The following is a 27,957-nucleotide window of genomic DNA, read 5'->3' as shown; positions in this document are numbered from 1 at the left end:
GACGCCGTGGGTATTCGGCTCAGTCTGCGTAGTTCTTGTGGGCTGCCTTGTCATCCTCCCGATGCCGTATCTCGTGGAGATGCGAGCGGCGGCGTACTACGTGTTACTGGCCTGTGCACTGCTCTTCTGCACGGTTCTGATCATGTTCCTAAGATGTTCCGCTTGAAAGCGGTAGCCACGTCAAGCACTTTAAGTAGTGCGAAGAGTAGGGCGAGTCTAGTTCCGGGCGATGCGGCCAAGACAAACGGGGGTGATACCGCCACCAATACTGTCACCAATGCTACCGCCGCTCGCACGATGTCACAGGCGAAGTATCAAGTGGAGCCTATGAGCAGCGGGAGCGTCAAGGCACTGAACAATTTCGCAGCTCTAGATGACACCACAGACACAAACAACTAGGTGATACAAGAGCTTTGATTTTGTAGTTGGCATTGCTGCTGCGGTCGCTTGTGTGAGGTCTTTGATCACTTTTTGTATTCCTCCGCGACGAGCTTCGCGATCGTCGTGAGCTGCATGTTGCTGGTGCCCTCGTAGATGGCGCCGATCTTGGCGTCGCGGTAGAACTTCTCCGCGAGCAGGTACTTGGTGAACCCGATGCCGCCGAGCCACTCGATGCACTTCGACGCCGTCTTCTCCGCCACGCGTGAGGCGTGGAGCTTGGCCATGGCAGCCTGCTTGACGAACGGCTGGCCCGCATCCTTGAGCCGCGCCGCGTTGTATACTAGCAGTCGCGCCGTCTCAATATCCAGCGCGGCCTCGGCGTACTGGTGCTGCATGGCCTGGAACTCCCCGATGTGGGTGCCAAACTGCTGGCGCTCGAAGAGGTAGGGCATGGTCTGGTCGTAGACGCCCTGGGCGAGCCCCAGCATCTGCGACGCGATGCCGATGCGCCCCTCGTTGAGCGTGCTGATGGCGATCTTGTAGCCCTTGCCCAGCTCCCCGAGGATGTTCTCCCTGGGCACCTTCACGTCCGTGAGCGTGACGGTGCACGTGGAGGACGCGCGGATGCCCAGCTTCTCCTCGGGCTTGCCGATCTCGAGGCCCTCCATGTCCCTGTCCACGATGAAGCACGTGATGCCCTTGTAGCCCTTGGCCGGGTCGGCATTGGCGAAGACCAGGTACACGCCCGCGTACTCGGCGTTGGAGATCCACATCTTCTGGCCCGTGAGCGAGAAGTAGCTGCCGTCGGCCGACGGCTCCGCGCGCGTCTTGAGCGCGAAGGCGTCGCTGCCGGAGCCGGCCTCGCTGAGGCAGAAGCTGCCGATCATGTCGGCGCTGAGCCGCGGCAGGTACTTGTGCTTCTGCGCGTCCGAGCCGTGCAGCAGGAAGACGTTGTTGACCACCGTGTTCTGCAGGTCGCAGAGCAGCCCCACGACCGGGTCCACCTTGGACAGCTCCTCGATGGTCAGGCACAGGCTCATGAAGGACGCCTCGCTGCCGCCGAAGTCGGCCGGCACCTCCACGGACAGCAGCCCGTTCTCGAACAGCCCGCGCGTGATGGAGTGGTCCATCTCGCCCGCCGAGTCCATGGCGCGCGCGTGCGGCGCCACCACGTCGGCCGCGAAGCGCGCCACCGTGTCCTTGAACATGCTCTCGTCCTCGGACAGCTGCGTCAGCGGCGCCAGCGTCGACTCGAGGCGGCGGCCGAGCGCAGCGGCGAGCGGCAGGGGGCGGCGGCTGGCGCAGCGAAGGCGCAGCGCGACGGACGGCAGCATCGGCAGATACGACGAGCAGGCACGAAGAGATGCGGGTGATACGCCTGCGCTCGAGGCGGCGCGATGGAGACTGAGTGCGTGTCGCCCGATGTTGCCCGACGGTGCAGCTTGAAGTTGTCGTCAAGCGAATTTGATTGGATGCAGCCATATGGTTGAAGCTATCTCCTCCGCTAAATGCGATCCGATTTCGAGGGTTGTACGAGTGGCACAACCCTCGAAATCAGATCGCACTTAGTGGAGTCGCCCCACCCTATGGTTTGATCACGAGGGTTAGGGTGTATCAAAAAAGTCATCAAACTTGGTTGACCAAACTGAATTGTTTGGTGAGACCGAAAAGTGGTCTCAAGCAACTTGTATTATAATAGTTGATCAGCCACTCAATTAGCAACCTCATAAAAAATGAACTCGATTTCACTGTGCTACCAAACATAACCCCTATTATTGCAGATTTTTAAAATCAGGCGCAATCCTGAAAGGCTGCATTTCGCGAACCCCGGCCCCAATTTCGCCTTCGAAAGCGGAGGCTCCGTTTCGCACGCTAGACGCGGTGCTCTCATTCGATGGTTTAGCGCCTTCCCGAGAGGAAGCGCTGTTCCCGTTGCCCGCGAACTAGAAGCTAGGTATGACATCAGGTTGCGCGTCGAGGGGTTCTGCGCCCTTTCGAACCTTTAGATGTAGCCATAAAAAACAGCTATTTGTCCTCAATAAAAGTCCCCTTGCCTCCGAGGTATACAAACCCGCATACACATTTCGCGTGACGGGCACATTCAACGGAACGTATCAAACGTGTTGATTCGCGACAGCTGCTGACGACGGGAGTGATCAAACTACGCGCATCAAACCGTTTGGAGGGGGTTTTAAACGTGGCAACATCAACGCGAGGCAGGTCGGACTTGCTCCATTCGTCATCTCCGTCGACGCCTCCCACCGTCTTCCAGCGTCTTCCAGCGTCTCCTCCAGCCCCCCTCTCTCCACCCACGCCTGCTGCACCCTTCACAAGATGCTCGAGAAGCCGCCGACCGCCGTGGACATCGAGTTCGGCCTCGCGGGGGCCGCGGCGTCCGACCCGCTGACGGGCGCCGACGACCCGGAGCTGGACGACATGGGCGTCGGCTCGTCCGCCGCGCTGGCCTACGCGCGGTCGCTGGACCTGCAGCCGGCGCTCGCGGGCATCTCGGCGCTGGGGGCGCTGCTGCTGCTGTTCGGCGGCAGCTTCCGCCCCATCTTCCTGGTGTTCACCATCTGCGGCTACGGCGCCGCCTTCGCGCTGTACCTGTCGCACTGGGTGCTGGCCAAGGACGCGGGCTCGGCCGAGATGAAGGAGGTGGCCACGCCCATCCGCCAGGGCGCCGAGGGCTTCCTGCGCATCCAGTACTCGGCCATCGCGCGCATCGCCGTGGCCATCGCCGGCCTCATCTTCTTCAGCTACGCCCTGCGCCCCAGCAGCGCGCTCGGCTCGGGCGTCGAGAAGCTCGGCAACGTCACGCTCGGGCTCGTGGCCTCCGCGGCCTTCCTGGTCGGCGCCGTGTGCTCCGCGGCCGCCGGCTACGTCAGCATGTGGGTCTCGGCAAGGTCCAACGTCCGCGTGGCCAGCGCCGCGCGCGGCAGCTACGGCGAGGCGCTGCTCGTGTGCTTCCGCGGCGGCGCGTTCTCGGCCGTGCTGGACATTACGCTCTGCGTGGGCGGCGTCAGCACGCTCTACCTGGTGCTCTACGTGCTGTTCGGCTCGCTGCTGCGACCCACGGAGATCCCGCTGCTCATGGTCGGCTACGGCTTCGGCGCGTCCTTCGTGGCGCTGTTCATGCAGCTCGGAGGCGGCATCTACACCAAGGCGGCCGATGTGGGCGCGGACCTCGTGGGGAAGGTGGAGGTGGGCATCCCCGAAGACGACCCGCGGAACCCGGCGGTCATCGCCGACCTGGTGGGAGACATGGTGGGCGACTGCGTCGGCAGCAGTGCTGATGTGTTCGAGTCCGTCGCGGCCGAGATCATTGGCGCCATGATTCTTGGTGGCACGCTGGCACGCGAAGCCCAGCTGCCGTACCCTATCGCATTTGTTTTCTTCCCTGTGGTTGTGCACGCCTTCGACATTGCTGTGAGCAGCGCTGGCATTTTGATGGTGAGAGCACCTTCGGATGTCGAGGCTTCGCGTCCCGACCACAACCCGATGGCTACGTTGCAGACTGGATACAATGTGTCGCTGGCATTAGCGCTGGCGGGCTTCGCTTTCACGACGCGCTGGCTGCTTTACACACCGGAGTACCCCACGGCGTGGATGAACTTTTTCCTCTGCGGTGTCGTTGGAATGCTCACAGCCTATGTGTTTGTCAAATCGACGCAGTACTACACGGACTACGCCCACCCGCCTGTGCGCAGCATTGCCAAGGCTAGCACCACGGGCCACGGCACGAATATCATTACCGGTGTGGCCGTGGGCATGAAGTCTACTGTTGTGCCTACACTCATGGTGAGCTTTGCCGTGATCTCTGCCTACCACTTGGGTGCCGGATCCGGTATCGGTGGCCAGGGGAACCGTCATGCGGGGCTCTTTGGAACGGCCGTGGCAACTATGGGCATGCTGTCCTCTGCGGTATTTGTGCTGGCGATGAACAACTACGGACCGATCGCCGATAACGCTGGTGGTATTGCTGAAATGAGCCGTCAACCGGAGTATGTGCGAGACGCCACGGACAAATTGGACGCTGCTGGCAACGTGACTAAAGCTATCACCAAGGGTTACTCGATCGGCTCGGCCGCCCTGGCTTGCTTCGTATTGTTTGGTGCATTCATGGATGAGTTCTCCGAGTTCGCCGGGCGCGAGTTCAAGACTGTGGATATTGCGACGGTCGAGGTCCTCGTTGGCGGTCTTTTGGGCACTATGATGGTATTCTTCTTCACGGGCCTCGCTGTTGCCGCTGTGGGTGAGACCGCTGGCGAGGTTGTCAACGAAGTGCGCCACCAGTTTGAGATTTATCCGGGAATCATGGAGTACAAGGCCAAACCCGACTACCGCACGTGCGTTGCACTCGTCACCAAGGCTGCATTGAAGCAAATGCGTTTCCCGGGCCTGCTGGCTGTGCTGATGCCGGTCTCTGTTGGTATTATCTTCCGCGTGGTACGTTTTCATTCATCGCCTCGCTTTTATTGATGGGTAGTAAGGTTGAAGCTGAACGTTTGTGTATATTTTTATGAGTAGATTGGAGAGTACCAAGGCAAGCCGCTGCTAGGAGCCGAGGCCCTTGCGGGTTACCTCATGTTCGGCACGGTGACTGGCATCATGATGGCTCTGTTCCTGGACAACGTGGGCGGAGCCTGGGACAACGCCAAAAAGTATGTGGAGCTTGGCAACTTCGGAGGCAAGGGCAGCGAGGCTCACAAGGCTGCCGTCACTGGTGACACGGTGGGTGATCCGTTCAAGGACACAGCTGGCCCGGCCCTGCACGTGGTGATCAAGCTGCTGTCCACGACAGTGCTGGTATTTGGTCCGCTGTTTGTGTCGCGCGAGTAAGCGTTCCGTAGCCTCATATAGGATACAAGTTGTGTACCGCCATTTTGCCTTGGTGACACTGTGAGAATCTAACAAAGGCCAATGAAGCATAAGGACAGCTAGCAGTGTGCTTAGCTGCCTTGGAACAACCTGTCCTTGCCAGACGCATGCAATTGACGAATACATGTGTGCCCTACAGCTTCTCAACTTCATTCTGCAGTCTCGACTTTACTGTAAGTTTCCGAAACACGACTAAGACTTCCGCAGGGAGAACTAACGACGAAGTGGAGACGGCGAGTCACCGTCTCCATAACGATGGTATCGGCTCACTCGAACACTGCAAAACATTTTAGTTTCCTGACACTCCTAGCATTGATTTTTTTGCTATCGGGTACTATTGTACTGGCGAGATATGGTTCACTCTATACAAACATTAGTATAACGATTTTGTGCACTTTCTGTCGGTTATTTTATGCGCATTATTATTTGACAATGGTGCCAAGAGCGACGAGAATCAAAACCTTCCTACGCGGCCAGCACTCATGAACCCATACTTTTGATGCACCAAAACGGTAGATTTCTTCTGACGTTGATCTTTCTTGTTCAATCATCTTCTTCATGAAATACGGCGGAAAATTAAATTTTTCGTGGTGTTCCTATGGCTAATAATTGGTCGTGTTAGTTACCTCGTCAGCACTCGTCGAGTCGTTATTGTTTGTTGCTGAGTTCAGGTTGCGAAGAGGTCTTATTTGGTACTTTTGCGACGCCTTGCGTGATGCATCACGCGGGATATCGGTCTCGCTAATATTCGTAAGGTTGGTAGCGTTCGTACCGTTCGTACCGTTCTGCTTCATCGGGATCATGCTGTTCCTGCTCTTCATACTATTCCCGGTCCTCGTGCCAGAAGATGCAGAGACTTCCTTCAGGCGGAACATCTTCGGCACGAGCATGAGACACATGATCAGGATCGTACAGATCATCAGTGCCAGCGCGAGGAACACGTAATACGTCGAGGCGCGCATCGTGACGAGATACGTCATGGGCATGATCACGAGGCAACCCACGAGAACCACCAGCACGGAGCCGAAAATCCATGGGGTCTCCTGGAAGTCCACCGACACGTTGCGAATGAGGAAGGACAAGTAGAGTCCCAGCACGAGCAAGATGGCCTTCCAGAATATGAGAAGTGCCGTGAAGATGAAGCTGGACGAGCTGCAGGATATTCGGTCCACAATGCCTCGGAATTCAGTAGCTGCTTCCGTGGTGATGGTCGGCTTGGGAAAGTCGGCTCCGAACCAAGCGACGAAGATGACGATGTCGCCGACGTAGAAGATGGAGAGGATTTTCAGGATGCGGAACAGCGTCACCTTGACGCGCTTCATGGCGGACCGCATGAACACTCGGTAGACGCGCAGCGATTTGATGACGAGCGCGCCGAAGATGGTGGTAAAGCCCATGCAGATCAGGACCGGACGGACCCCACAGAGAAAACGCGAAGGTCGACCAGCATACGCTATGGCCGCGCCTGTGGTGAAGAAGCCACCGAAAATCATCAAAAGCAGCATTTCATATTGGGAACGGCGGATGATCGGCGCGTTGCGCTCTTTGAAGACGACGATGATGGCCACAAAGAGCATAACAACTACAATCACCGCAAGAACCGTCAGCGCAGCGAACGTCGGTGACGATGTCGGCATGTACTCGCAATCGATCACTACGGGATCTGACAAGCTGTCTCCTCCTGAGCACTCGGCGGAGTACTGAGCGTTGGAGGTATATGGGAGCTTCCAGAAGTAGGTCACAGTGCGGTGCGCGTTGGAATCGCACTCGGACACGTTATAGTCGTAGAAGGTGGAGTCGCACGCAGGCTTGGTGTCGACCCAACCTGACCATATCCGTCGATTCTCAAAGATCCAGTCACAGGAACGACTCGTTTCGATGGTCTCCGGCAGAACGTCGACGCCTCCGTCACAATTGTTTGGCAATGTTGTATTTCCCGGGTTTGGCGACTTCCAGGCAAACTGGATTTCGCGAACTGAACTACCGTTCTCGCAGCCGGTGATATTTTCAATGATGTGGTCTTCGAACGTGCACAATGGAAGTCGATCCATCCAGTCGCTCCAGATATCGTAGTTGGTTTTCACCCAGTTGCAGGCTGCACTGAAGTACGGCTCTGGCTCACTTGCGCTAGAAGCATTACTATACTTACCGAGAAGATCATTGATGTCCGAATCTGAGAGCGACAGCTTGGAAAACAGAGATCCAATCGGTAAGTCTTTGATGATCAAGGAAGCAAACTTAGAGAGTGGCAAGCTTGGATAGTCCACATCGATAGGGTTGTCTGTTTTGCCACCGTAGCCATGCTCGCCATAGTTTCCCGTAGACAACTTTACTCGGTCGGGGTCTGTGCGCGGCAGAAACACTCGGTCGAATTTTCCCTTGTGCGTCACATGGAACAGATCGGGTTCATAATGATAGAAAAGTACTGGATCACCACTTATGGCTGCGTCGGATGCATACTTGGTCACGCCTCCATATCCGATGAAGCAAAAGTAAGCAGGAATACCAAGGTTGGACAACACAGCTTGGAAATAACCTTTATCAAAACCAGTTGTCATCATGGCCAACACCAAACAAATCCCGCCTCCATTTTCTCGTAGTGTGCATGCCTCTGACTTTGAACAATTATTTTTGCATCCCAAAGTGTCATCTGGGCAGTACGTGCTGGCCGGAGGGTAGTAGTTCGCGTTGTTCATGAACGTCGTCACACTCAGTCCATTAATAAGAGTATCGCTGTACTTGTAGTGCATCCAGAAGCCCGGAAAGTATTGCGGTGACACCGCAGCTCCGTCAACTACAAGTTTGTGCGTTGTGTAAATCCCGGAAAGCCCGTAGTACCCGATCCCACCAACTAAATAGCTCTCGTTGAAGTAGACTTTCAAAGCCGACATCGAGCTGGAGGTCCAGACCTCGGTGTTCGCGTGAGTTGGGGTGCACACACCTGTCTTCGCTGATGACATGCGCTGCGTGACGTCACTGCTTTCACCGCCTACACTGATAGATACTTTATAGCCGACCTGTACCACATATCCAAATTGTGAGACCGCTTACAAGCCCATTCAATAGTTAGGGCACACGCACCACTTCTTCCGCGAGAATCGCCACCACCAAGGATGCGAGCCAATGCGTGTCCCAGTCTCCAATGTCCAAAACGAGGGTGCCGTTCACCTCACCTCGAGTTTTGCCGTCCGCGTCCTGGTTGGCTCCATAAAACACGTTGCCCTTAGGCATGCAGCTGTCGGTAAATGCGGTCCCTGAAGCCGTCCGAGGGTCATCAACCTGTGTGACAAAGTCATTAGCACCTCCGTTGCTGAGCAGGATAAACAAAGCTGGTAAGTACAGTGTATCGAGGGTACTTGAGTGCTGTCTGCAGAAACGGATAGACGAGACGGTCACTGGAGTCGCGGGCGGTGCTGGAGACGCCGAGCTCAGTCTCCATTGTCTTCACCCATGCTGAGTCAAGACAGGTGCCGAGAAATCGGTTCGGCCCAACTGGGTATGCCTGTGTGGTGACAAATCCGATGCTCGCGGCCACTGCGAAGACCAGCAGCAGCCACACCATCTCGAGGAATTAACTGCTTGGAGAATGTCCAAAGAGAGAGGTCAGAGCGAGCGAACAAGCGTCGGTTGTGAAACGCGCAGCAGGAATAGCGTGCACAACGTAACGTTGTCAACGTTACTTGCCTCGAAGTCAGAGGTCGGAAATTGATATAAGTAGTTTCTAGTATTTATTATTGTTTGTGGCAAAATTGTAATATTTATTAGTGCTCCCAATACAATACAAAACGGTATTGATAGATAGACCTCTGCTCGAAGCACCATTCTCGTAGGTCGAACACTTGTCGTGTCTGCATAAGGAGCACGTTAAATTTACCATTTTTTATTGGAGAGTGCACTGTAGGGAAGGGAGAGGCACCTACTTTGACCGCTACGGTATGGATGAATAAAGACGAACCGTAAGTTCATCTGTGTTTGAAGCCAACAAGAAACAGTCGTTATGATGCGTGTGAAATCGATGTTCAAAGAAAAAGTAGTAGTGAAACCAATATCACACCGTTTCATTCACTGTCAAAACGTTGGAGTTGCTTCTAACGCTAGTTGAAGCAGAAAAGCCGACTCCACTCATGGAAGTGTCACTGCTTGAGTACGTCGTCAATGGTTTGCAGCGTGTGATTCCACACGATGTCCTTGAGCTCGTCCGTGTGAAACTTGGTTTTGGGGACCTCCTCCGCGCGTTTGTTCAGCAGCTTCCAGCCAGAAGTATACTCGTCCTTGGTAAACGCTTGCAGCAGCCCCTTCGCATTCTTCTCGGGGGATTCCGCCACCAGCCAGGCAGCGATCTTCATGGGGATACGGATGTACCACCACGTGTTCTCAACCAAGTTCGTGTTTACGAACCCCGGCTCGATATGCATGAAAGTCGCGTTGGGGGCGTGTTCCGACAGCGCCTGCATCATCAGATCCCTGCATTGGCACCAAGCAGAATCGCCATGATAAGTAAACTGGCCGAGGTAAAGAGCCACATGAATTGACATACAGGTAGAGGACAGTGGCGTGCGCTACGCCGTTCATCGAGTAGGAGTGCTTCAGATCCAGATCATCCAGGTTCGGGGTGATGTTAGCTTGTCCAGCGGCCAGAACACACAGCACGCGAACGCCCGGACGGTTCAAGTTTGGCAGCAAATCATGCACCAGCATGAACCTGTTCACGTTCAGCCACGTTTCGTAAAATATCCGCTAGTGCCGCAAAATACAACGAGGAATACAGTAACTTACCGCGCGTAGTACATGGTGGCTAGCTTGTCGTCCAAGCCTTCGGAGGTCTGCTTTTGCTCCCGAAAGAATAGTATGCCCGCGGTCAAGAGAATCCAGTCAAACCTGGTTTTCGCATGCTTGGTTGTAAACCGGCGCACGTCGTGCAGCAACGACATGTCCAAGCGCTCGTGCTCCACTTCCACATTGGGGTTCTTCTCTTTGATCGACAAGACCAGATCAGGGGGACAGGAGCGCGAGCAAAGCGTGAGTTTGGTCACAAGCGGAGCCATTTTGTGTGCCATGGCGAGGCCGATGCCGGATGAGGCCCCGACAATGAGCGCGTGCTTGGGTGAAATCGACATGCTGTTCAATGGCACTTCTGGCTGACTTGTCGGTGGCTTGGTGTTTTGAAAAATGGAAATTGGTGAGCTGAAGCAGAAATACTCAGTAATCGTTTCTTTGCTGGAATACGCGCGCACCCGTGAATGACATGAACGTATCCTAATCAATTCGCGGATTGTGCAGTTTTACCGACTGCATCAACTTTGCATGGCGTGGAAACGATTGCATAATCTTTGCCCACTGCATCGAGTCGTGTATGCCGTGTCTTCACAGCAATGAAGCACAGATGAAGAAAAACCGCCCTCGCATGCTCACAAATTCAAAACTTCACGTTGACCCGCCTTTGTCGATTCGCGTTTGTCAAGAATTGAATGCAAGTCATTATAGGTGTCGAACTCGCTCTAACGTGCAGCTAAGAATGTAGATCCCAGAAATAGGGCTTAGGTCTCTCATGCCGGTTTACCTGTCCACGCCCTTGGCAATCTTGCAGTTGGTCCTTCATTTCTATCCATAGCTGGCTGGTTCTCCCTTTGCAGTAGTACCTGTCACTTTTAGAAAACCGGAGCTGGAAATATCATCTCGGCAACTACGACTCAACACCGCTCACCATGTTCGTCTTCGATGCGTCCAAAGCACTGTGGTTGCTGTTGTTTTACACACTAAGCTGAAATCGATGCTGCGTCGAGCTCCTAGACGCAGAGACATATCCCGTTGGACCCAACCAACTTCAATTTGCCTTTGTGTACGCTACACTAAATTAGGCGCCGGATAAAACTATACCGACCGCCGGATAAAAAAGCATTCAGTAAATTCTCGATCGCTGATTGGCTGCTCGCTCATTCTTCAATTCGCCCGAGAGCTGAAGCATGGCGCCGTCATCCTCGGCGCTCGTGGAGGCCTCCGCCCCCGCCGCCGCTGCGCCGCCGCCCGAGGAGGACGCCGAGCTGCCCGTGGACCTGTCACAGCTGCCGTCCATCCCGGCGGCCAAGTCGCTGCTGCTTATCAACAACTTCGTGGCCAACACCACGCGCTTCCTCAACCACTTCGCGCACGAGTGCGAGGAGCGGATCGCGCGCGTGTCGGACAACGTGACGCGGGTCGAGATCCTATTGGCCATTTTGGAGGCCAAGCTCAACAGCATTCCAGATCTGAACGTCTCAGACGCGGAGGTGGCGGCGGCCGCGGGGGGTGAAGATGCCGGTCTAAATTTAGCTGCGAACCAGATGAATCTAGGCATCTCAGACCAAGACCTGCCATCCATGGAGGCCGCGGCAGCCAATGGGACGCCGATGCCGCCACCCCCACCCCCTCCAGAGGAAGAGGGGGCTTCTATTGAGGGTCTGCCGCCCCCGCCGCCTCCACCGCCGTCCATGGACGGAATGGAGGGCGCCCTAATAGTGCCCCCTCCTCCTCCGCCGTCGTCCCCCGGGGCTGCGTCCATGCCTCCGCCCCCGCCTTCGTCCATGGGGGACTTTGACGATGATGAAGGCGAAGTTGAAGAGCAGCAGAGTGATGCCCCCCCGGTGTTGAAGTTGAAGGACGACCCCGTGTACGCCAAGTACTTCACCATGCGCCGCCTCGGGATCCCCGACCAGGTGATCGAGCACAAGCTCCTGATGGATGGCATGGACCCCAACATCCTCAACATGGACCCGGAGGGCCCCTCGCCCAGCGGGGGACTGGCGCCCACAATGGACGCGGAGCCCACGGGCCCGATCCTGCCCATCATGCCCCCGCCCCTGCCGCGGTCTGAGGACGAGAGCTCCTCGGCCGATGACGAGAGGATGGAACTACCCCCGCCGCCGCCGTCGCTGTCGGAGCCGCGCGCTGCTGAACGCCGACCGTCGGGCAACATTGGCATGCCGTTCCCGCCGCCTCCACCGCCGATCTCGCCAACGGTTCGTGTGATGTTTTGTTGTTGTTGGTGGTGGGGTGAATATTTGCTTGATTTGATGACATTTTGTTTCTCTTTGATGTTGGTATCGACCGCAGTCCTCTTTCGGTGGGCCGGCGTCGTTGTTTGGAGATGGACCCCCAGCCCCTCCTCCGCCACCGCCATCTTCGACTGGGCGTCCTGCACCGCCAGTAAGCGAGATGGAGAGCTCCAGTGACGACGACATCGAAGAGTTTGCTGTGGATGAACCGCCGGCTGCCGACTCTGGAGTGATGAAGCTGAAGGATGACCCGGCCTTTGAAAAGTGAGCTGGCTTGCTTTTATCTTTTGCAATGCCTATTTACCAGCCTGATCATGCATTCCTCTGCTTTTTTTTGCGGCAGATACTTTAAAATGCGGAAATTGGGTATGCCAGACGGCGTAATCCAACACAAGCTGATGATGGATGGTGTGACTCTAGACATCCTCAAGTATGTTTCTCGGTTGCCAGTATATGCAATTTGCTCATTTATCACGAGCTGGTCTGATGATTTTTTTTTGTTGCGCACTTGCAGCATGGACCCTGAAGGCCCGTCTCCAAATGCGACTGGCGCAGCTTCGTCTTCACCGGCAGCACCAGCAGCGGATCGAGCTCAACCACCTCTTCCTCCAGGTTTACCACCACCGCCACCAGCTCGACCAGCTGGAGGACTTCCGCCTCCTCCGGTAAAGAGATATGGCGACTCTGATTCCGATTTTGACTCCGATTGATGATGAGGCTTGATACTGCACCTACGGCACCCGACTGTAATGTCATGTAACCCGGCTCAATGATTTGTTTTTAGACTTTTTTTCTGACGTGACTGATGTAGGCGATGAAGTTCGTGTGTACAAATACTTCGCTGGGGCTGTGATAAAATTGCCCACAACATATTCACTGGACGATTCGAGTCAGTTAGATCGAGTGTCTCCACGTACGAAACTGGCCCAGCGAACCAAGCTCTCTTTTTATAGTACCGTCGTGACCCCGGCTTTCCGACTAACTTTGTACTTGTTCTGGTTCCAGCGATAAGAGCGCTAGTACCAGAAGCTTCTATTGTACGCAGAACATAACGTCGTGGGGATAATGCCCAGCGGAGAGCACAACTATTTAACGTAGTTCTCTTGGTGTTCGAGCGTGAGCACAACAGGAGGTTTACTATCAGCGTGGGGACGACGTTAACTAGGAGGCGGTCATGGCTGAAACGAGCGGAGAAGAACCTGCTACGGCAGCCGAACAGTCTCCAATTCCAGTGACAACGATGGAGACAGCGCCATCACCAAGTGCACCAATGACAGTAGCTGAGATTGCTACACCGCAGGCAGGCTTATTGGCAGAGGCAACCACGAGAGAAACAGCAGCGTCGCGAATGTCGGGGGTATCTCCGTTGCTAAACCCAGCAATAGCGCCAACCCAAGCTTACCCGCTAATGAGAGGCCCATCAGCTACCCGAATTCAGGAGGTGGAAGCAGCCGGCGAAGCTGTGCTTCGGCACGTAGAGCAACTGGACACGCTTATCAACGCAAATGCTACCCTGAAATCCGTTAAAACGTCGGTACGTCGGCCATCACACAGCCAGACACAAATTTTAGGTTACCTAGAGAAACAAGCACGGACAGTGCTGACGTCGGATGTGGATGTGGACGGTGCAAGTGCTGCAGATGATATTTCTTCGGTTGCTTCGTCCAGTTTTCACGGCAACTCCAGAAAAGTATTCCCTCACGTGGACAATAAACTGGAAACCATTGGCAGTGGTGATCTTGCTAGTGCAATGGACTCGAAGGCCCCCGAAACTACTACGCGCCAGAAATCATTGCGGAAGTCACTCGCCGAGCGCTTAAGCTCCGTGGTATTAGATGAGCCAGATGGTCGGCGCTCTGTTGCACCATCAAGCGTACAGCAGCGAAGGAACAGTCGTGCGGAAAGTAGGCGCCGCAGCAGCACCGCAACTGGCAGGAACAGCAATTTCGAAAGCCGACGGCGCAGTACTGTTACAGCATCGATTATGGAGGACGTGTCAAAGTTCAAGCAGACAGTGTCGCGGATGTTTGAGAAGGCCTCTCAAATCAAGCTGGATGAAGAACGATCGGCTCGAGTAGCGGAACTCGTCGACAGTGAGGTGATGGTGTTGAATGCTAGCCAGCTTGCGCAAAGCCAGAAACGGAGAGCGAACCAGTTTACAATCTCGATCCACTCAACCTTCCGCCACTGGTGGGATTTTGTCATTACCGCATCCATTGCATACGTGATTACTATGACACCTATCAAGGTGGGTTTTGGGGTGCAATCTACGGGGATCAGCTATGCTCTCGACGAAATGGTGGACGTGATTTACCTTATCGAAATGGCGCTGAATTTTTTCACGAGTTACGAAGACGACGCGACAGGCGAGGAAATCAAAGACCTTGACAAAATACGACGAAACTATATCCAAAGCTGGTTTCTCGTGGACGCTGTTAGCAGCTTCCCCTCATCACTGATAGGCACGACGAATGGATTGCTGACACTCTCGAAGATCCTGAAGGTGGCTCGTGTGGCAAAAATATCAGATTCCGGGCTTGTTCGAACTGTGTCTGGTCATATTGACCGCTCGATGAATCCGTCTATGTTACGAATGCTGAAATTGACGGTGATCTTTTTCGTTTCACAGCATCTCATCGCATGCACGTATTACTACATCAGTATGAATGAGAGTGTCAATACGACCTGGGCGCCAGATCCTGAAGTTCAAAGCAGCGACTCGCTTGGGCAACAATACATCGACGCGTTTTACTTCGCTATTATGGTGACTACGGCCAACGACGTCGGCCCCAAAACATCATTTGAGAAGTTGTTCACGTCAGTAATGCTCTTCGTGGGCATCGTCATCAACGCCAGCATCATTGGTAGCGCTGCAAATCTGCTATCAAACCTGGACAAAGAAGAAATCGCGCGTAAGGACCAAATGGACTCGATCAATGACTATCTGCGTTTTAAGAAGGTGCCGCTGGGTTTGCAGAATAAAATCCGGCGGTATTACGACTACGCGTTGACCACCCGTCTGCAAGACCCCACCGAGAACTTGTTTGCTGATCTGCCTGACCGCCTCAAATTGTTGCTCAAGCTGAATTTACACTCCGAGTTCGTGCGCAAGGTCCCGCTGTTCCGGGCACTATCTCACTCAGGTGTCGTGGCCATCGTTCAGTGCCTCGTTCCAATCGTAGCCATGCCCGGCGAAGTCATCATTGTGTGCGGAGAGGTTGCAAGCGAGTTCTATTTCATCAAAACTGGCCAAGTCTCGCTATGCGTACCAGGACTCGTGGACAATATTCCTCTGGGTAACCTGGGCGAGGGATCGTTTTTCGGCGAGACGTCTCTACTGACAGGCCAACCAACGACGGCCGAAGTCAAGGCTGAGCGAATGTGCGAGCTCATGTATCTGAGCAAGGATAACTTCGAGGTGATTGTGGACAGGTTCCCCACTTTCTTCTTGGCAGTTCGGCGCATCAGCGAATCACGCATGCAAACAGCGCAAAACATCCAGAAAATGTCAAAGATGAACCGGAGACCAACGCAGATACTGAACACCAAGAAGTTGAGCTTCCGCACGGTGGCCCAGGCAGCAGTGATCAAAGCACGGCTCGGCGATCGCCTGGAGACCTTGACAAGCAGGGCCGGCACGTCTGGGAGGTCTGAAGGGCGCATAAACTCCTTCGCGGGAATCGTAGGGAATGGCAGAAACTTCCTTTCCAGTGGGAGAAGGAAACAGACCCCGTCATTCAATGCAAACTTCATCGAGCGGCTATCGTTGGCGCAGGCGCGGCATCTGACCCGCTTGCGCGCTATGCGGGACATGGAAACCACCGCAAACGAAGATATTTTTTGGGACTAGCTTAACGCAGGACTGCTGCTTATAATTTAGTTGTCTTGTTGGAAGACGTGAGGATTACCAATAGTTTCAAATGGGTTCACTACGTCGAAAAATCGGTAGAAAGCCCTCTAGCATTCCTGCGGTCTGACTATTTCCTGCTATTTCCTGCCATGGAGTTTGTTCACCTGACGAATGCCACTTCCGCTTTCACTGCGTTTGCGAACAGTGCAACATCATGACGGTGATACGGACACGCGGCTTGCTACGATGGGTTTTGATCACTGCCTTGATTTTTATTGTCATGGACACGGCATCCTTGTACGGGGTTGAAGACCGCGCATCCACAGCCGCCCAGGAGGCAGACTCAAGCTCCGATCGGTATCTACAAGCTGCGAGCATTGAAGAGGATACCGATCAGTCTTTCTTTCGCGCTGGAGTTGACCGACTAACCACATCGCATTCTCGGGTACTGGCAAGTTCTAATTGGAAAAGGGAAAGTGCTTCGGCTTCGAGCGTTGTTGCAGCTACCACGATGGACACTAAGCATCAACAGCTCGACAAAATGGACGCGTCTTCGATTGCAGACTCAATGGGCAGCTTTGGAGAGGAAACGACTACTGCAGAGCCCTCTGCACCAAGCATATCGACTAAAGTACCGCACAACTGGAAAACAAGCACGCACGATGAAAAGAAGTCAGGTTCTTTGCTGTCGACTTCAACTACTAGTACTTCAGCATCGAGGACAGGAGGCGACCTATACTCAACCGCGTCTGAACAATTTCAGCCATCGATTACTGAATCCGCTGCAACGGAAAATGCTGGTTCTACTTCCTCAACTATGACCGCTGACTCTAGGGACAGCGAGCTACTCTCCGGTTCAAGAACAAGCAAGGGGAAGCCCGGTGATTCGGCCACAACTAACATTACATCTCAAGCCGAAAAGCCGAACAACAGAATGCCATCACATCAAGGAAGCGAACTCGTATCACGTTTCACAGGATACAACGTGGTTGGATATAACAATCGTAACTCAATTGCTGAAGGTAACTCAAATCAGGAGGCTCAACGGCAAAGCGCAACAACAAACGTTTTCGCCACACAGGCAACAATAAGCACAGCTCCGAGTACACACACTAACGCTTACCACAAGTCGATCGATTCCGCGTCCTCATCGACGGGTTCGACGGCGACGGACGCGAAAACCAGTCACGGCAAATCCGAGTCCGCCGGTAAAGCGGACAAGTCGAACGGCAATGGCAAATCGGCCGGGGTCGCGTCTTCATCGACGGGTTCGACGGCGACGGACGCGAAAACCAGTCACGGCAAATCCGAGTCCGCCGGTAAAGCGGACAAGTCGAACGGCAATGGCAAATCGGCCGGGGTCGCGTCTTCATCGACGGGTTCGACGGCGACGGACGCGAAAACCAGTCACGGCAAATCCGAGTCCGCCGGTAAAGCGGACAAGTCGAACGGCAATGGCAAATCGGCCGGGGTCGCGTCTTCATCGACGGGTTCGACGGCGACGGACGCGAAAACCAGTCACGGCAAATCCGAGTCCGCCGGTAAAGCGGACAAGTCGAACGGCAATGGCAAATCGGCCGGGGTCGCGTCTTCATCGACGGGTTCGACGGCGACGGACGCGAAAACCAGTCACGGCAAATCCGAGTCCGCCGGTAAAGCGGACAAGTCGAACGGCAATGGCAAATCGGCCGGGGTCGCGTCTTCATCGACGGGTTCGACGGCGACGGACGCGAAAACCAGTCACGGCAAATCCGAGTCCGCCGGTAAAGCGGACAAGTCGAACGGCAATGGCAAATCGGCCGGGGTCGCGTCTTCATCGACGGGTTCGACGGCGACGGACGCGAAAACCAGTCACGGCAAATCCGAGTCCGCCGGTAAAGCGGACAAGTCGAACGGCAATGGCAAATCGGCCGGGGTCGCGTCTTCATCGACGGGTTCGACGGCGACGGACGCGAAAACCAGTCACGGCAAATCCGAGTCCGCCGGTAAAGCGGACAAGTCGAACGGCAATGGCAAATCGGCCGGGGTCGCGTCTTCATCGACGGGTTCGACGGCGACGGACGCGAAAACCAGTCACGGCAAATCCGAGTCCGCCGGTAAAGCGGACAAGTCGAACGGCAATGGCAAATCGGCCGGGGTCGCGTCTTCATCGACGGGTTCGACGGCGACGGACGCGAAAACCAGTCACGGCAAATCCGAGTCCGCCGGTAAAGCGGACAAGTCGAACGGCAATGGCAAATCGGCCGGGGTCGCGTCTTCATCGACGGGTTCGACGGCGACGGACGCGAAAACCAGTCACGGCAAATCCGAGTCCGCCGGTAAAGCGGACAAGTCGAACGGCAATGGCAAATCGGCCGGGGTCGCGTCTTCATCGACGGGTTCGACGGCGACGGACGCGAAAACCAGTCACGGCAAATCCGAGTCCGCCGGTAAAGCGGACAAGTCGAACGGCAATGGCAAATCGGCCGGGGTCGCGTCTTCATCGACGGGTTCGACGGCGACGGACGCGAAAACCAGTCACGGCAAATCCGAGTCCGCCGGTAAAGCGGACAAGTCGAACGGCAATGGCAAATCGGCCGGGGTCGCGTCTTCATCGACGGGTTCGACGGCGACGGACGCGAAAACCAGTCACGGCAAATCCGAGTCCGCCGGTAAAGCGGACAAGTCGAACGGCAATGGCAAATCGGCCGGGGTCGCGTCTTCATCGACGGGTTCGACGGCGACGGACGCGAAAATCCAGTCACGGCAAATCCGAGTCCGCCGGTAAAGCGGACAAGTCGAACGGCAATGGCAAATCGGCCGGGGTCGCGTCTTCATCGACGGGTTCGACGGCGACGGACGCGAAAACCAGTCACGGCAAATCCGAGTCCGCCGGTAAAGCGGACAAGTCGAACGGCAATGGCAAATCGGCCGGGGTCGCGTCTTCATCGACGGGTTCGACGGCGACGGACGCGAAAACCAGTCACGGCAAATCCGAGTCCGCCGGTAAAGCGGACAAGTCGAACGGCAATGGCAAATCGGCCGGGGTCGCGTCTTCATCGACGGGTTCGACGGCGACGGACGCGAAAACCAGTCACGGCAAATCCGAGTCCGCCGGTAAAGCGGACAAGTCGAACGGCAATGGCAAATCGGCCGGGGTCGCGTCTTCATCGACGGGTTCGACGGCGACGGACGCGAAAACCAGTCACGGCAAATCCGAGTCCGCCGGTAAAGCGGACAAGTCGAACGGCAATGGCAAATCGGCCGGGGTCGCGTCTTCATCGACGGGTTCGACGGCGACGGACGCGAAAACCAGTCACGGCAAATCCGAGTCCGCCGGTAAAGCGGACAAGTCGAACGGCAATGGCAAATCGGCCGGGGTCGCGTCTTCATCGACGGGTTCGACGGCGACGGACGCGAAAACCAGTCACGGCAAATCCGAGTCCGCCGGTAAAGCGGACAAGTCGAACGGCAATGGCAAATCGGCCGGGGTCGCGTCTTCATCGACGGGTTCGACGGCGACGGACGCGAAAACCAGTCACGGCAAATCCGAGTCCGCCGGTAAAGCGGACAAGTCGAACGGCAATGGCAAATCGGCCGGGGTCGCGTCTTCATCGACGGGTTCGACGGCGACGGACGCGAAAACCAGTCACGGCAAATCCGAGTCCGCCGGTAAAGCGGACAAGTCGAACGGCAATGGCAAATCGGCCGGGGTCGCGTCTTCATCGACGGGTTCGACGGCGACGGACGCGAAAACCAGTCACGGCAAATCCGAGTCCGCCGGTAAAGCGGACAAGTCGAACGGCAATGGCAAATCGGCCGGGGTCGCGTCTTCATCGACGGGTTCGACGGCGACGGACGCGAAAACCAGTCACGGCAAATCCGAGTCCGCCGGTAAAGCGGACAAGTCGAACGGCAATGGCAAATCGGCCGGGGTCGCGTCTTCATCGACGGGTTCGACGGCGACGGACGCGAAAACCAGTCACGGCAAATCCGAGTCCGCCGGTAAAGCGGACAAGTCGAACGGCAATGGCAAATCGGCCGGGGTCGCGTCTTCATCGACGGGTTCGACGGCGACGGACGCGAAAACCAGTCACGGCAAATCCGAGTCCGCCGGTAAAGCGGACAAGTCGAACGGCAATGGCAAATCGGCCGGGGTCGCGTCTTCATCGACGGGTTCGACGGCGACGGACGCGAAAACCAGTCACGGCAAATCCGAGTCCGCCGGTAAAGCGGACAAGTCGAACGGCAATGGCAAATCGGCCGGGGTCGCGTCTTCATCGACGGGTTCGACGGCGACGGACGCGAAAACCAGTCACGGCAAATCCGAGTCCGCCGGTAAAGCGGACAAGTCGAACGGCAATGGCAAATCGGCCGGGGTCGCGTCTTCATCGACGGGTTCGACGGCGACGGACGCGAAAACCAGTCACGGCAAATCCGAGTCCGCCGGTAAAGCGGACAAGTCGAACGGCAATGGCAAATCGGCCGGGTCGCGTCTTCATCGACGGGTTCGACGGCGACGGACGCGAAAACCAGTCACGGCAAATCCGAGTCCGCCGGTAAAGCGGACAAGTCGAACGGCAATGGCAAATCGGCCGGGGTCGCGTCTTCATCGACGGGTTCGACGGCGACGGACGCGAAAACCAGTCACGGCAAATCCGAGTCCGCCGGTAAAGCGGACAAGTCGAACGGCAATGGCAAATCGGCCGGGGTCGCGTCTTCATCGACGGGTTCGACGGCGACGGACGCGAAAACCAGTCACGGCAAATCCGAGTCCGCCGGTAAAGCGGACAAGTCGAACGGCAATGGCAAATCGGCCGGGGTCGCGTCTTCATCGACGGGTTCGACGGCGACGGACGCGAAAACCAGTCACGGCAAATCCGAGTCCGCCGGTAAAGCGGACAAGTCGAACGGCAATGGCAAATCGGCCGGGGTCGCGTCTTCATCGACGGGTTCGACGGGTTCGACGGCGACGGACGCGAAAACCAGTCACGGCAAATCCGAGTCCGCCGGTAAAGCGGACAAGTCGAACGGCAATGGCAAATCGGCCGGGGTCGCGTCTTCATCGACGGGTTCGACGGCGACGGACGCGAAAACCAGTCACGGCAAATCCGAGTCCGCCGGTAAAGCGGACAAGTCGAACGGCAATGGCAAATCGGCCGGGGTCGCGTCTTCATCGACGGGTTCGACGGCGACGGACGCGAAAACCAGTCACGGCAAATCCGAGTCCGCCGGTAAAGCGGACAAGTCGAACGGCAATGGCAAATCGGCCGGGGTCGCGTCTTCATCGACGGGTTCGACGGCGACGGACGCGAAAACCAGTCACGGCAAATCCGAGTCCGCCGGTAAAGCGGACAAGTCGAACGGCAATGGCAAATCGGCCGTGGTAGCGACATTTGGTGTTAGTTCTTTGCTCACATCAGCACCGCTTGAGGTACTAATGATACCATTTGGGACTACAAACAGTGTGCAGGGTGGAAGTGAAGAAGATACAGGTTTAACGAGACTTCAAGGTAGTAACAAGCGCTCTTCGGAAAGTGAGAAGATTCAGGACAGCGCATTACGAGAGGACGGCGATAAGTCACCAAGTATTCCTTTCGTCAAAGGAAACTCTGATTCTTCAACTTTCGAAAAGCCGACTTTCAATACTAAGTCACCCTCGCACGCTGCCTACGACAAACGTGACGACAAACCGACAACGATGAAGGCGATGTCAATTGAAACGATGGATGCAACAACACAGGATGCCAAGCAGTACGTCCGTGGAGACCCAGCAATGACTGGGATCGATTACCAGGACGGAAGCAGCATATTTGATGAAGGGGGCACTGGAAACTCCCCCCTTGTGATCGGAGGGCGCAAGCGTGGGTGGCAGGCGGAGGCTAAGTCTGGATTGTATGCGGCCAGCTCGAGCTTTCAAAATGGTTTGCGCTTTTCCGTATGCGCAGCGGCCGTAATCTCAGTGCTCCTGCTCGTGGCCTTCCACTTTGAGGTGCTTAATGAGGGCATCGCTCGATATTTACCTTCAGGATCCGTGTGGGCTCCTAATTCGTGGGAGTTCATCATTTACACACAGTACGTTCAACAAATAGCTGTCATTTCGGCGTTGACGCTCCTGAAAACGCCGTACTTCCTTTGGGACTTCACAGATCTTTTCGCGTGGGCAAACTTTCTCGTGTACCGAGCTCAAACCGAGTATTCTTTGTCTGGACGGCGTCTGATGACTATTATTCTCGGAGGTCTTGTGGGTTATGGCGATCGTATCGGGACAGACGAAATGAAGCTGCTAACTCACACATTTGCGGGCTTCGCGGTTGTCATAGGATTCTTCGTTGGAATTGTCCTGGGAGCTAGTTTATGGAGCAAGTGGCGCAATCGGAACAACAAGAACGGTAGAAGGGGTGTAGTTTGGCGCTGTTTGGGATTGGTTCTTTTAGTCTGGTTCTTCTCTCTTCTCCCGCTGAGTATGGCGGTATCATTTGAGGTATCGATGGAGTTCAAGGCACAGACGTTGGATGTTTGGCCACTTGTGATCGCTTTCACGATCATCGTTATTGTGCTTTTCGGTATCACCCTCGTGGTAACCCGAGCCGTTTTGCACCGTGGTGAACGAGACTTAAGTAAACTTCGTGCACGCGCAGTATGGGGAGCGTTTTATTCGGACAGCAGCTACGGAAACCGACTCTTCTTTCTGCTGATGGTTGCTCTACAAATATGCATAGGGATTTGCGTTGGCATTCTGGATGACAGTGAAACGATCCTCACTTTGCTCATCGCGCTGCATGTCATGTTTTTCGTTGCAATGTTCATCATGAAGCCATTTCCAAGCGGTTCTTTACGCGCCAAGCACACCACTTACGCGGTGACAGTGCTCAAGATTGCTAACTTCGCGTTAGCTTTTGCGTTTCTCCCCACGTCATCATTGTCGATATTTGGTCTGTATTGTGCGGCAAACGCGTTTATTGGCGTCAACTCGCTAGTGGTTCTCGTGTGGTGTCTGCGACATCTGGTGATGTTCTGTAAGCTCGCAATTGCGTCAGCTAAGCATGATGTGGAGAACCGGATCGTGCGGGACACCGAGACGGGAATTGGCTGCGTGGAGGCCCATCTCCGTGCGCGAGCGAATGCGTCACCGTTAATCGCGTTGAGCGAATTTGGTGGTGGCGAAAGCAAGTGGATATTCGTATTGAGCGACGGTAGCGACGACAGTCGACGCGAATGAGAACATCATTGTAATCCCAAGAAAACAGCCCGGGTATCCCGGACTTCGAGGACAGGTGAGTCTCACAATGCAGCCGTGCTCAAAAATGATCCTTGCTGACAGTCAGAAATATGCCAGTGCATGTCTGAGTCGATGTTCTAGCAACGCCAAGCAGGCAGACAGTGCGAAGCTGTCGGATACAGCCTCTTCAGTTGGCAGCAGACCTCGGAAAATACAGTATAGTATTGAATTGCAAAGTTTCAAATTCCATAATAATAACTTCAATAATTTCATGTTCAGTAATACATATTTATTGTAATTATTTTTCTATAGCAAAATGCTTTATACTTATGTTTTGTATGGAAATCCAATTTACTGATTTTACTGTCTCAGTAATAATTGTACTGGAGACCTTGGGGTCCAATAATACATATTTCCGTACAAAAAATAGAGTAATTGCAATTCAATAATATTTTTTCCGAGGTCTGGTTGGCAGGTAGTACGTGAGTTAGGCGCAAAAAGAAAACTGTTAAACACAGTATTGCTTGCTTACCATAAATGAAATGAAGTACACATTCTCACGTAGCCGAAGTTATGCATGGCTTAACATAAAAACTATAAAAGCTAAGATAATGGGTATGCTACCAAACAAACAGAAGGCTGCACAGCCTTGATTTCCAGCGACGGCGCTTGCCATCAGCTGCATGCAATAATGCAGTCGATTGATGCCGGTTGCCTAAGAGTGACACGCCACAGCTTTTTCCAGCCGCATATTAGTCACCGAAAGTTATCCAAAGGCATTATTAATACTTAGTACTTACATAATACCTGCAGCATTAAGGGGGAAGCGAAATCGGCGTATGAGGCTAGCCGCGAGGCACTCGGCTTGGGGATGCATTTTTCAAGTCTGCCCTGCCGTCTCGACACAAAGTAAACGACAAAACAGCGGCGACGATACGGAGAACAACCCTTCGCAAGCAGACTCTTGGGGACGATATCGCTCGCAGAGTGGATCGTAGATTTACGCTGAACGTAAAGCGCCTGCAAGCAAGGCACCAGTGGAGGAGCGGTGCCACAATACAAAAATCCCTTCGGGTCTGATAATACTGGCGATGTCTTCGACGAAGGCCTACTAGGATAGCCGCTGACGTGCACCACGGCATACTCAGAACAGCGGAGAGCCTGAGAGGCCGTGATCGACTTCACCGATCCGCCCCATGCTTCCAGCAGCGCTTGGCGTGCTTAGCGCGAAGATTGCAATATACACCAGCTGCACCAGCGACTTACATGTAGTAACGCCACCGATACAGATCCACACATACTGCTGGTGGCAGTGGCTCCGAAGCAACCTGCGATACTGTCAAGTTGGTCAGCGTGTAAGACAATGATACGACCGGCAACTTCCTCGACACCAAGTCCGAACAAGTCGGAGCGACTAGGTTCCTGCTTGCGTTGATTATTGTGTGGTGTCCAAGCTCCGACTGGCAACTTTTACAGCACTATGTGAACATCACCACCGCGAGTTGAAGACGAAGGCAAACAGAAAATCGGAGTATTACAAGAGAGTGGACGTCGCCAGATAGCCTTAAGTGCACGTACCGACCACTTCGCTAGCGATTCGGACTATTCTGCGCCGCCTACGACGTTGGGAAACAACGCGAACAAGTTTGACCCGACCAAGATCTGGCAAGGTTCTCTAACTATTTGCCTATCGCCAGTTTTCCAGCTCTGTCCCACAAAGGGTCGACGTTTCCATCAGTGCAGCACCGATCGAACTCTCGTCGGAGATTCGTTCGTGCACGGGGTTCGAGCGGGGACAGCAATAAATCGACAGCGCGATCGTGCAGAATCAAGTCGAGCAAATTACGTAGGCGAGTGGATTTACTGCGCTGTTTGAGGAGAAGGAGGGCTCGAAGACGCCAAAGTGAACTAGTATCGAGAGAGCAATGCTCATTCTACCGATTTACGATGCGCAAAGTGCTCTGAGCGACTCGAGGCTCAAGCGCTTCCGCCGAACAAAATGAAACGTTCATACGTCGAAAATGCAGGCGACGAGTGTCCAGCAGCCACGATCACCGAATTATCCTTTGGAATTGCTAACCTGCACATTCACGCGCTCGACCACCTTCGAAACGGCCAAGACGTACGAGTCGCGGGGTAAATTCTACCTTTGCGCTGATACACTGAGCGTTATGGTGGCTCCGTATTCCAAACACAGGGGTTTAGCAGTCTGTTTCGCACCCTCGTAGCATTGGACCACGTTTGAGTTCATTAAAGAATCGCGGACGATCTGGACAACAATCCATGCTAGCGGAGAAGTGCTGATAGTACCGCCGAGAAACACTGCTCATTCGAAAAAGAAAATCAGTTTGCCAAAAAGTAGTGGTGTCTGTAGAACAGACTGTACTCGACAGTGGAGCGAAATCCGCAGTAGGGATTCGATGCATTGGCAGTATCATTATGATATCGAGCACATCGATGTCTCCTAGACGAAGTCGGCAACAGGAACACGAAATCTTGGCATCGGTGGCTCTAGATTTAGACCAGCTTCTTCTTGTGAAAGTAAGCCTGCAGGTGTTTTGCTTGGTAGAAGCCCGTAACAAGCAAGATGGCAATCTACATAATGCAAGCGCACTCAGTGTCCTCGAAAATCGGAAGTCGGCAAATGCAACCGAGTGCTCACAGTCTTACCTGCAACAACGATACCCAGGTTGCGCGTTGATTGCTGCTCTCGATCGACGACTGAAGCGTCAAGCTCTTTTCCTGTGAAATGACAGCACAAAAACGCATTCTCACCAGTCAGACATGCTGCTATACCCAAGCACTAGCACATCACGAACAACCTTCGCATAGTCCTGGTTGCGCTGGATCGCGCTCACGCGGTCTCTCAGCTTCATGATCTCCAGGTGCAGGTCGTCCATCTGGTTCTTCTTGGCCAAGTTCTGGTACTCCTCGTGGCTCGTGCCCATCTTGAGCTTCAACGCGAAGCGCTAGCGCAGCAAACACAACCCACCCACCAGTTAAACACCCGTCCACCACCCGCCCAACAACTCCACCCAGCCGCACCATCGACGCGTCGTCCGGCAGCGCGTAGTTGGACGAGTCGAGACTGACGCAGACCCAGTGCACTCCGTTCTGCTGCGCCGTGAACGAGACCGACCCCTGCAACAGCCCCCAGTCAGCTCGCACCGCCCGCACCCCTCCAGCTCCCCCCAGCACCTATAATAAACTGCTCCCAGCACCTTCTGACTGGTCGTCTCGCTCTTCACCAGCGTGTGCTCGTCACCCCCGTGGCTCGGGTCCGGCGCGTAGAACTCCATCACCGTCTTCTGCCCTCCTCACAGCACTCAGTCAGCACGCGACTCCGTCTCCCTTTATCTCTATCCCTCTCCTCTCCTCCCCTCTCACCATGACGTCGGTCGTGTCGGGCGAGTCGTACTCGGCTCGGATCGCCGTCTGCGCCGGCACATCCACCAGGAAGCAGCGGTGGTTCTACACACACGCACAGACCCCGTCAGCTCCTCCCCAGCGCGCAGCTGCAGCAGGACGGCCGCACCTCCTCCACCACGTTGAAATACAGCGCGCGGGTCGCCCCCAGCGCGCCCGCGAGCAGCAGCAGCGGCAGGTTCATGGACATGGACATGGACATGGAGCTATCCGTCCGACAGTACAGTATGTAGCGCTTTCAGAGCGGATCCTCCACTCGTTCTCGCCGCTGATTGGGCGGCGGGGGGCACTGAGATGCGGCATAGTAAAATCAGGTCACTCGCTCGCCCAGTGTGTTCGGCGCACCCATCCCATCCCGAAACCGCATCAGGCCTGGAGCAGCAGTAGAGTCGGGAGCGCTGGAATAGTCAGCGGGCATGTCCAAGGAGGGCTTCCTGCTGCTGCACGACGAGGGCCGCCGCAGCCACATCTACTACTGCGTGCTGGGCGAGGGCAAGCTGCAGTTCTACTCGCGGCGCGACCGCGGCGTCATGGTGCGCGAGGTGGTGCTCTCGCGCTCGCGGCTCAAGGTGCGCGGCGTGCCGGACGCGGACGGCCGCGACTGCCCCTACAGCTTCTCGGTGCGGCTGCAGCGCTCGCGCATCCGCGACGGCCGCGTGCTGGTCTACGGCGCGCCCGTGCTGCTGGTCATGAGCGCGCCCACGTGGGGCGAGCGCAAGGCCTGGGGCAACGCCATCCACGCCTGGCAGCGCAACTACTGGGGCGAGCCGCAGCACAAGGCGCTGGGACTCGCGCCCGACGAGCTCGAGGTCTTCTTCGAGACGCAGTTCAAGGCGCTGCAGATGGCGCTGCAGACGTCCGCGCCCGAGCCGCCCGCCAGGCTCGACGGCGAGCGCCACAAGCTGAGGAAGCAGAGGGCCACGGCGGCGGCCGCGGCCGCGGTGGCCGTGCCCAAGGCGCTCTTCGGCAGGGCGCAGGCGGTCAAGAAGGTGGGCAACCGCGTGAGCAAGAAGCTGCGGGAGAAGGCCGTCACGTTCTCGCTGCCGCCCATGGGGCTCAGCGTGTCCACGTCCGTGCAGAACCCGCCGACGGTGTGATGAGCGGGCATGGAGAAATGGGTCCGGTAGATAGGAATCGACGGCGAGGCGAGGTTGGTACTTTAACTTATATACATACATGCATGCTTG

The 27,957-nt window shown here is 55.4% G+C and overlaps 8 protein-coding genes across 8 annotated transcripts; 4 read left to right on the top strand and 4 right to left on the bottom strand.

The window, feature by feature from the left end:
* Window positions 1-464: 464 nt before the first annotated feature.
* Window positions 465-1,715, bottom strand: IUM83_14082 (Short/branched chain specific acyl-CoA dehydrogenase; the record flags this gene model as incomplete). The annotated part of the gene is made up of 1 exon (XM_067938803.1): window positions 465-1,715. One exon carries the CDS (start codon window positions 1,713-1,715, stop codon window positions 465-467), a length of 1,251 nt encoding a protein of 416 aa, XP_067787502.1.
* A 1,000-nt stretch (window positions 1,716-2,715) lies between these two features.
* On the top strand, window positions 2,716-5,223 carry IUM83_14081 (V-type H(+)-translocating pyrophosphatase; the record flags this gene model as incomplete). Its single annotated transcript, XM_067938802.1, has 3 exons — window positions 2,716-4,566; window positions 4,654-4,830; window positions 4,912-5,223. 3 exons carry the CDS (start codon window positions 2,716-2,718, stop codon window positions 5,221-5,223), a joined length of 2,340 nt encoding a protein of 779 aa, XP_067787503.1.
* Window positions 5,224-5,864: 641 nt separating this feature from the next.
* IUM83_14080 (G-protein coupled receptor) lies at window positions 5,865-8,824 on the bottom strand (the record flags this gene model as incomplete). The annotated part of the gene is made up of 3 exons (XM_067938801.1): window positions 5,865-8,279; window positions 8,344-8,541; window positions 8,603-8,824. 3 exons carry the CDS (start codon window positions 8,822-8,824, stop codon window positions 5,865-5,867), a joined length of 2,835 nt encoding a protein of 944 aa, XP_067787504.1.
* Window positions 8,825-9,395: 571 nt separating this feature from the next.
* On the bottom strand, window positions 9,396-10,379 carry IUM83_14079 (putative oxidoreductase C19A8.06; the record flags this gene model as incomplete). Its single annotated transcript, XM_067938800.1, has 3 exons — window positions 9,396-9,726; window positions 9,800-9,964; window positions 10,039-10,379. The coding sequence occupies 3 exons, from the start codon at window positions 10,377-10,379 to the stop codon at window positions 9,396-9,398; spliced, it is 837 nt and encodes a 278-aa protein (XP_067787445.1).
* An 846-nt stretch (window positions 10,380-11,225) lies between these two features.
* Window positions 11,226-13,458, top strand: IUM83_14078 (putative coiled-coil protein; the record flags this gene model as incomplete). The annotated part of the gene is made up of 8 exons (XM_067938799.1): window positions 11,226-12,257; window positions 12,352-12,557; window positions 12,637-12,723; window positions 12,808-12,852; window positions 13,011-13,039; window positions 13,105-13,206; window positions 13,299-13,330; window positions 13,423-13,458. The coding sequence occupies 8 exons, from the start codon at window positions 11,226-11,228 to the stop codon at window positions 13,456-13,458; spliced, it is 1,569 nt and encodes a 522-aa protein (XP_067787444.1).
* Window positions 13,459-13,701: 243 nt separating this feature from the next.
* Window positions 13,702-16,143, top strand: IUM83_14077 (Voltage-gated Ion Channel (VIC) Superfamily; the record flags this gene model as incomplete). The annotated part of the gene is made up of 4 exons (XM_067938798.1): window positions 13,702-13,827; window positions 13,934-13,947; window positions 14,025-14,796; window positions 14,923-16,143. 4 exons carry the CDS (start codon window positions 13,702-13,704, stop codon window positions 16,141-16,143), a joined length of 2,133 nt encoding a protein of 710 aa, XP_067787453.1.
* A 9,718-nt stretch (window positions 16,144-25,861) lies between these two features.
* Window positions 25,862-26,972, bottom strand: IUM83_14076 (transmembrane emp24 domain-containing protein 4; the record flags this gene model as incomplete). The annotated part of the gene is made up of 7 exons (XM_067938797.1): window positions 25,862-25,939; window positions 26,015-26,086; window positions 26,167-26,313; window positions 26,390-26,485; window positions 26,566-26,652; window positions 26,732-26,815; window positions 26,880-26,972. The coding sequence occupies 7 exons, from the start codon at window positions 26,970-26,972 to the stop codon at window positions 25,862-25,864; spliced, it is 657 nt and encodes a 218-aa protein (XP_067787452.1).
* Window positions 26,973-27,186: 214 nt separating this feature from the next.
* Window positions 27,187-27,867, top strand: IUM83_14075 (Leucine-rich repeat and guanylate kinase domain-containing protein; the record flags this gene model as incomplete). The annotated part of the gene is made up of 1 exon (XM_067938796.1): window positions 27,187-27,867. The coding sequence occupies one exon, from the start codon at window positions 27,187-27,189 to the stop codon at window positions 27,865-27,867; it is 681 nt and encodes a 226-aa protein (XP_067787455.1).
* Between the last annotated feature and the right edge of the window lie 90 nt (window positions 27,868-27,957).

Source organism: Phytophthora cinnamomi (genome assembly GCF_018691715.1).
Source record: "Phytophthora cinnamomi strain GKB4 chromosome Unknown Contig60, whole genome shotgun sequence".
In the NCBI taxonomy this organism is placed as follows: Eukaryota; Oomycota; class Peronosporomycetes; order Peronosporales; family Peronosporaceae; genus Phytophthora; species Phytophthora cinnamomi.
The sequence above is the reverse complement of the archived record's forward strand: the minus strand, read 5'-3'. Positions and strand labels throughout refer to the sequence as shown.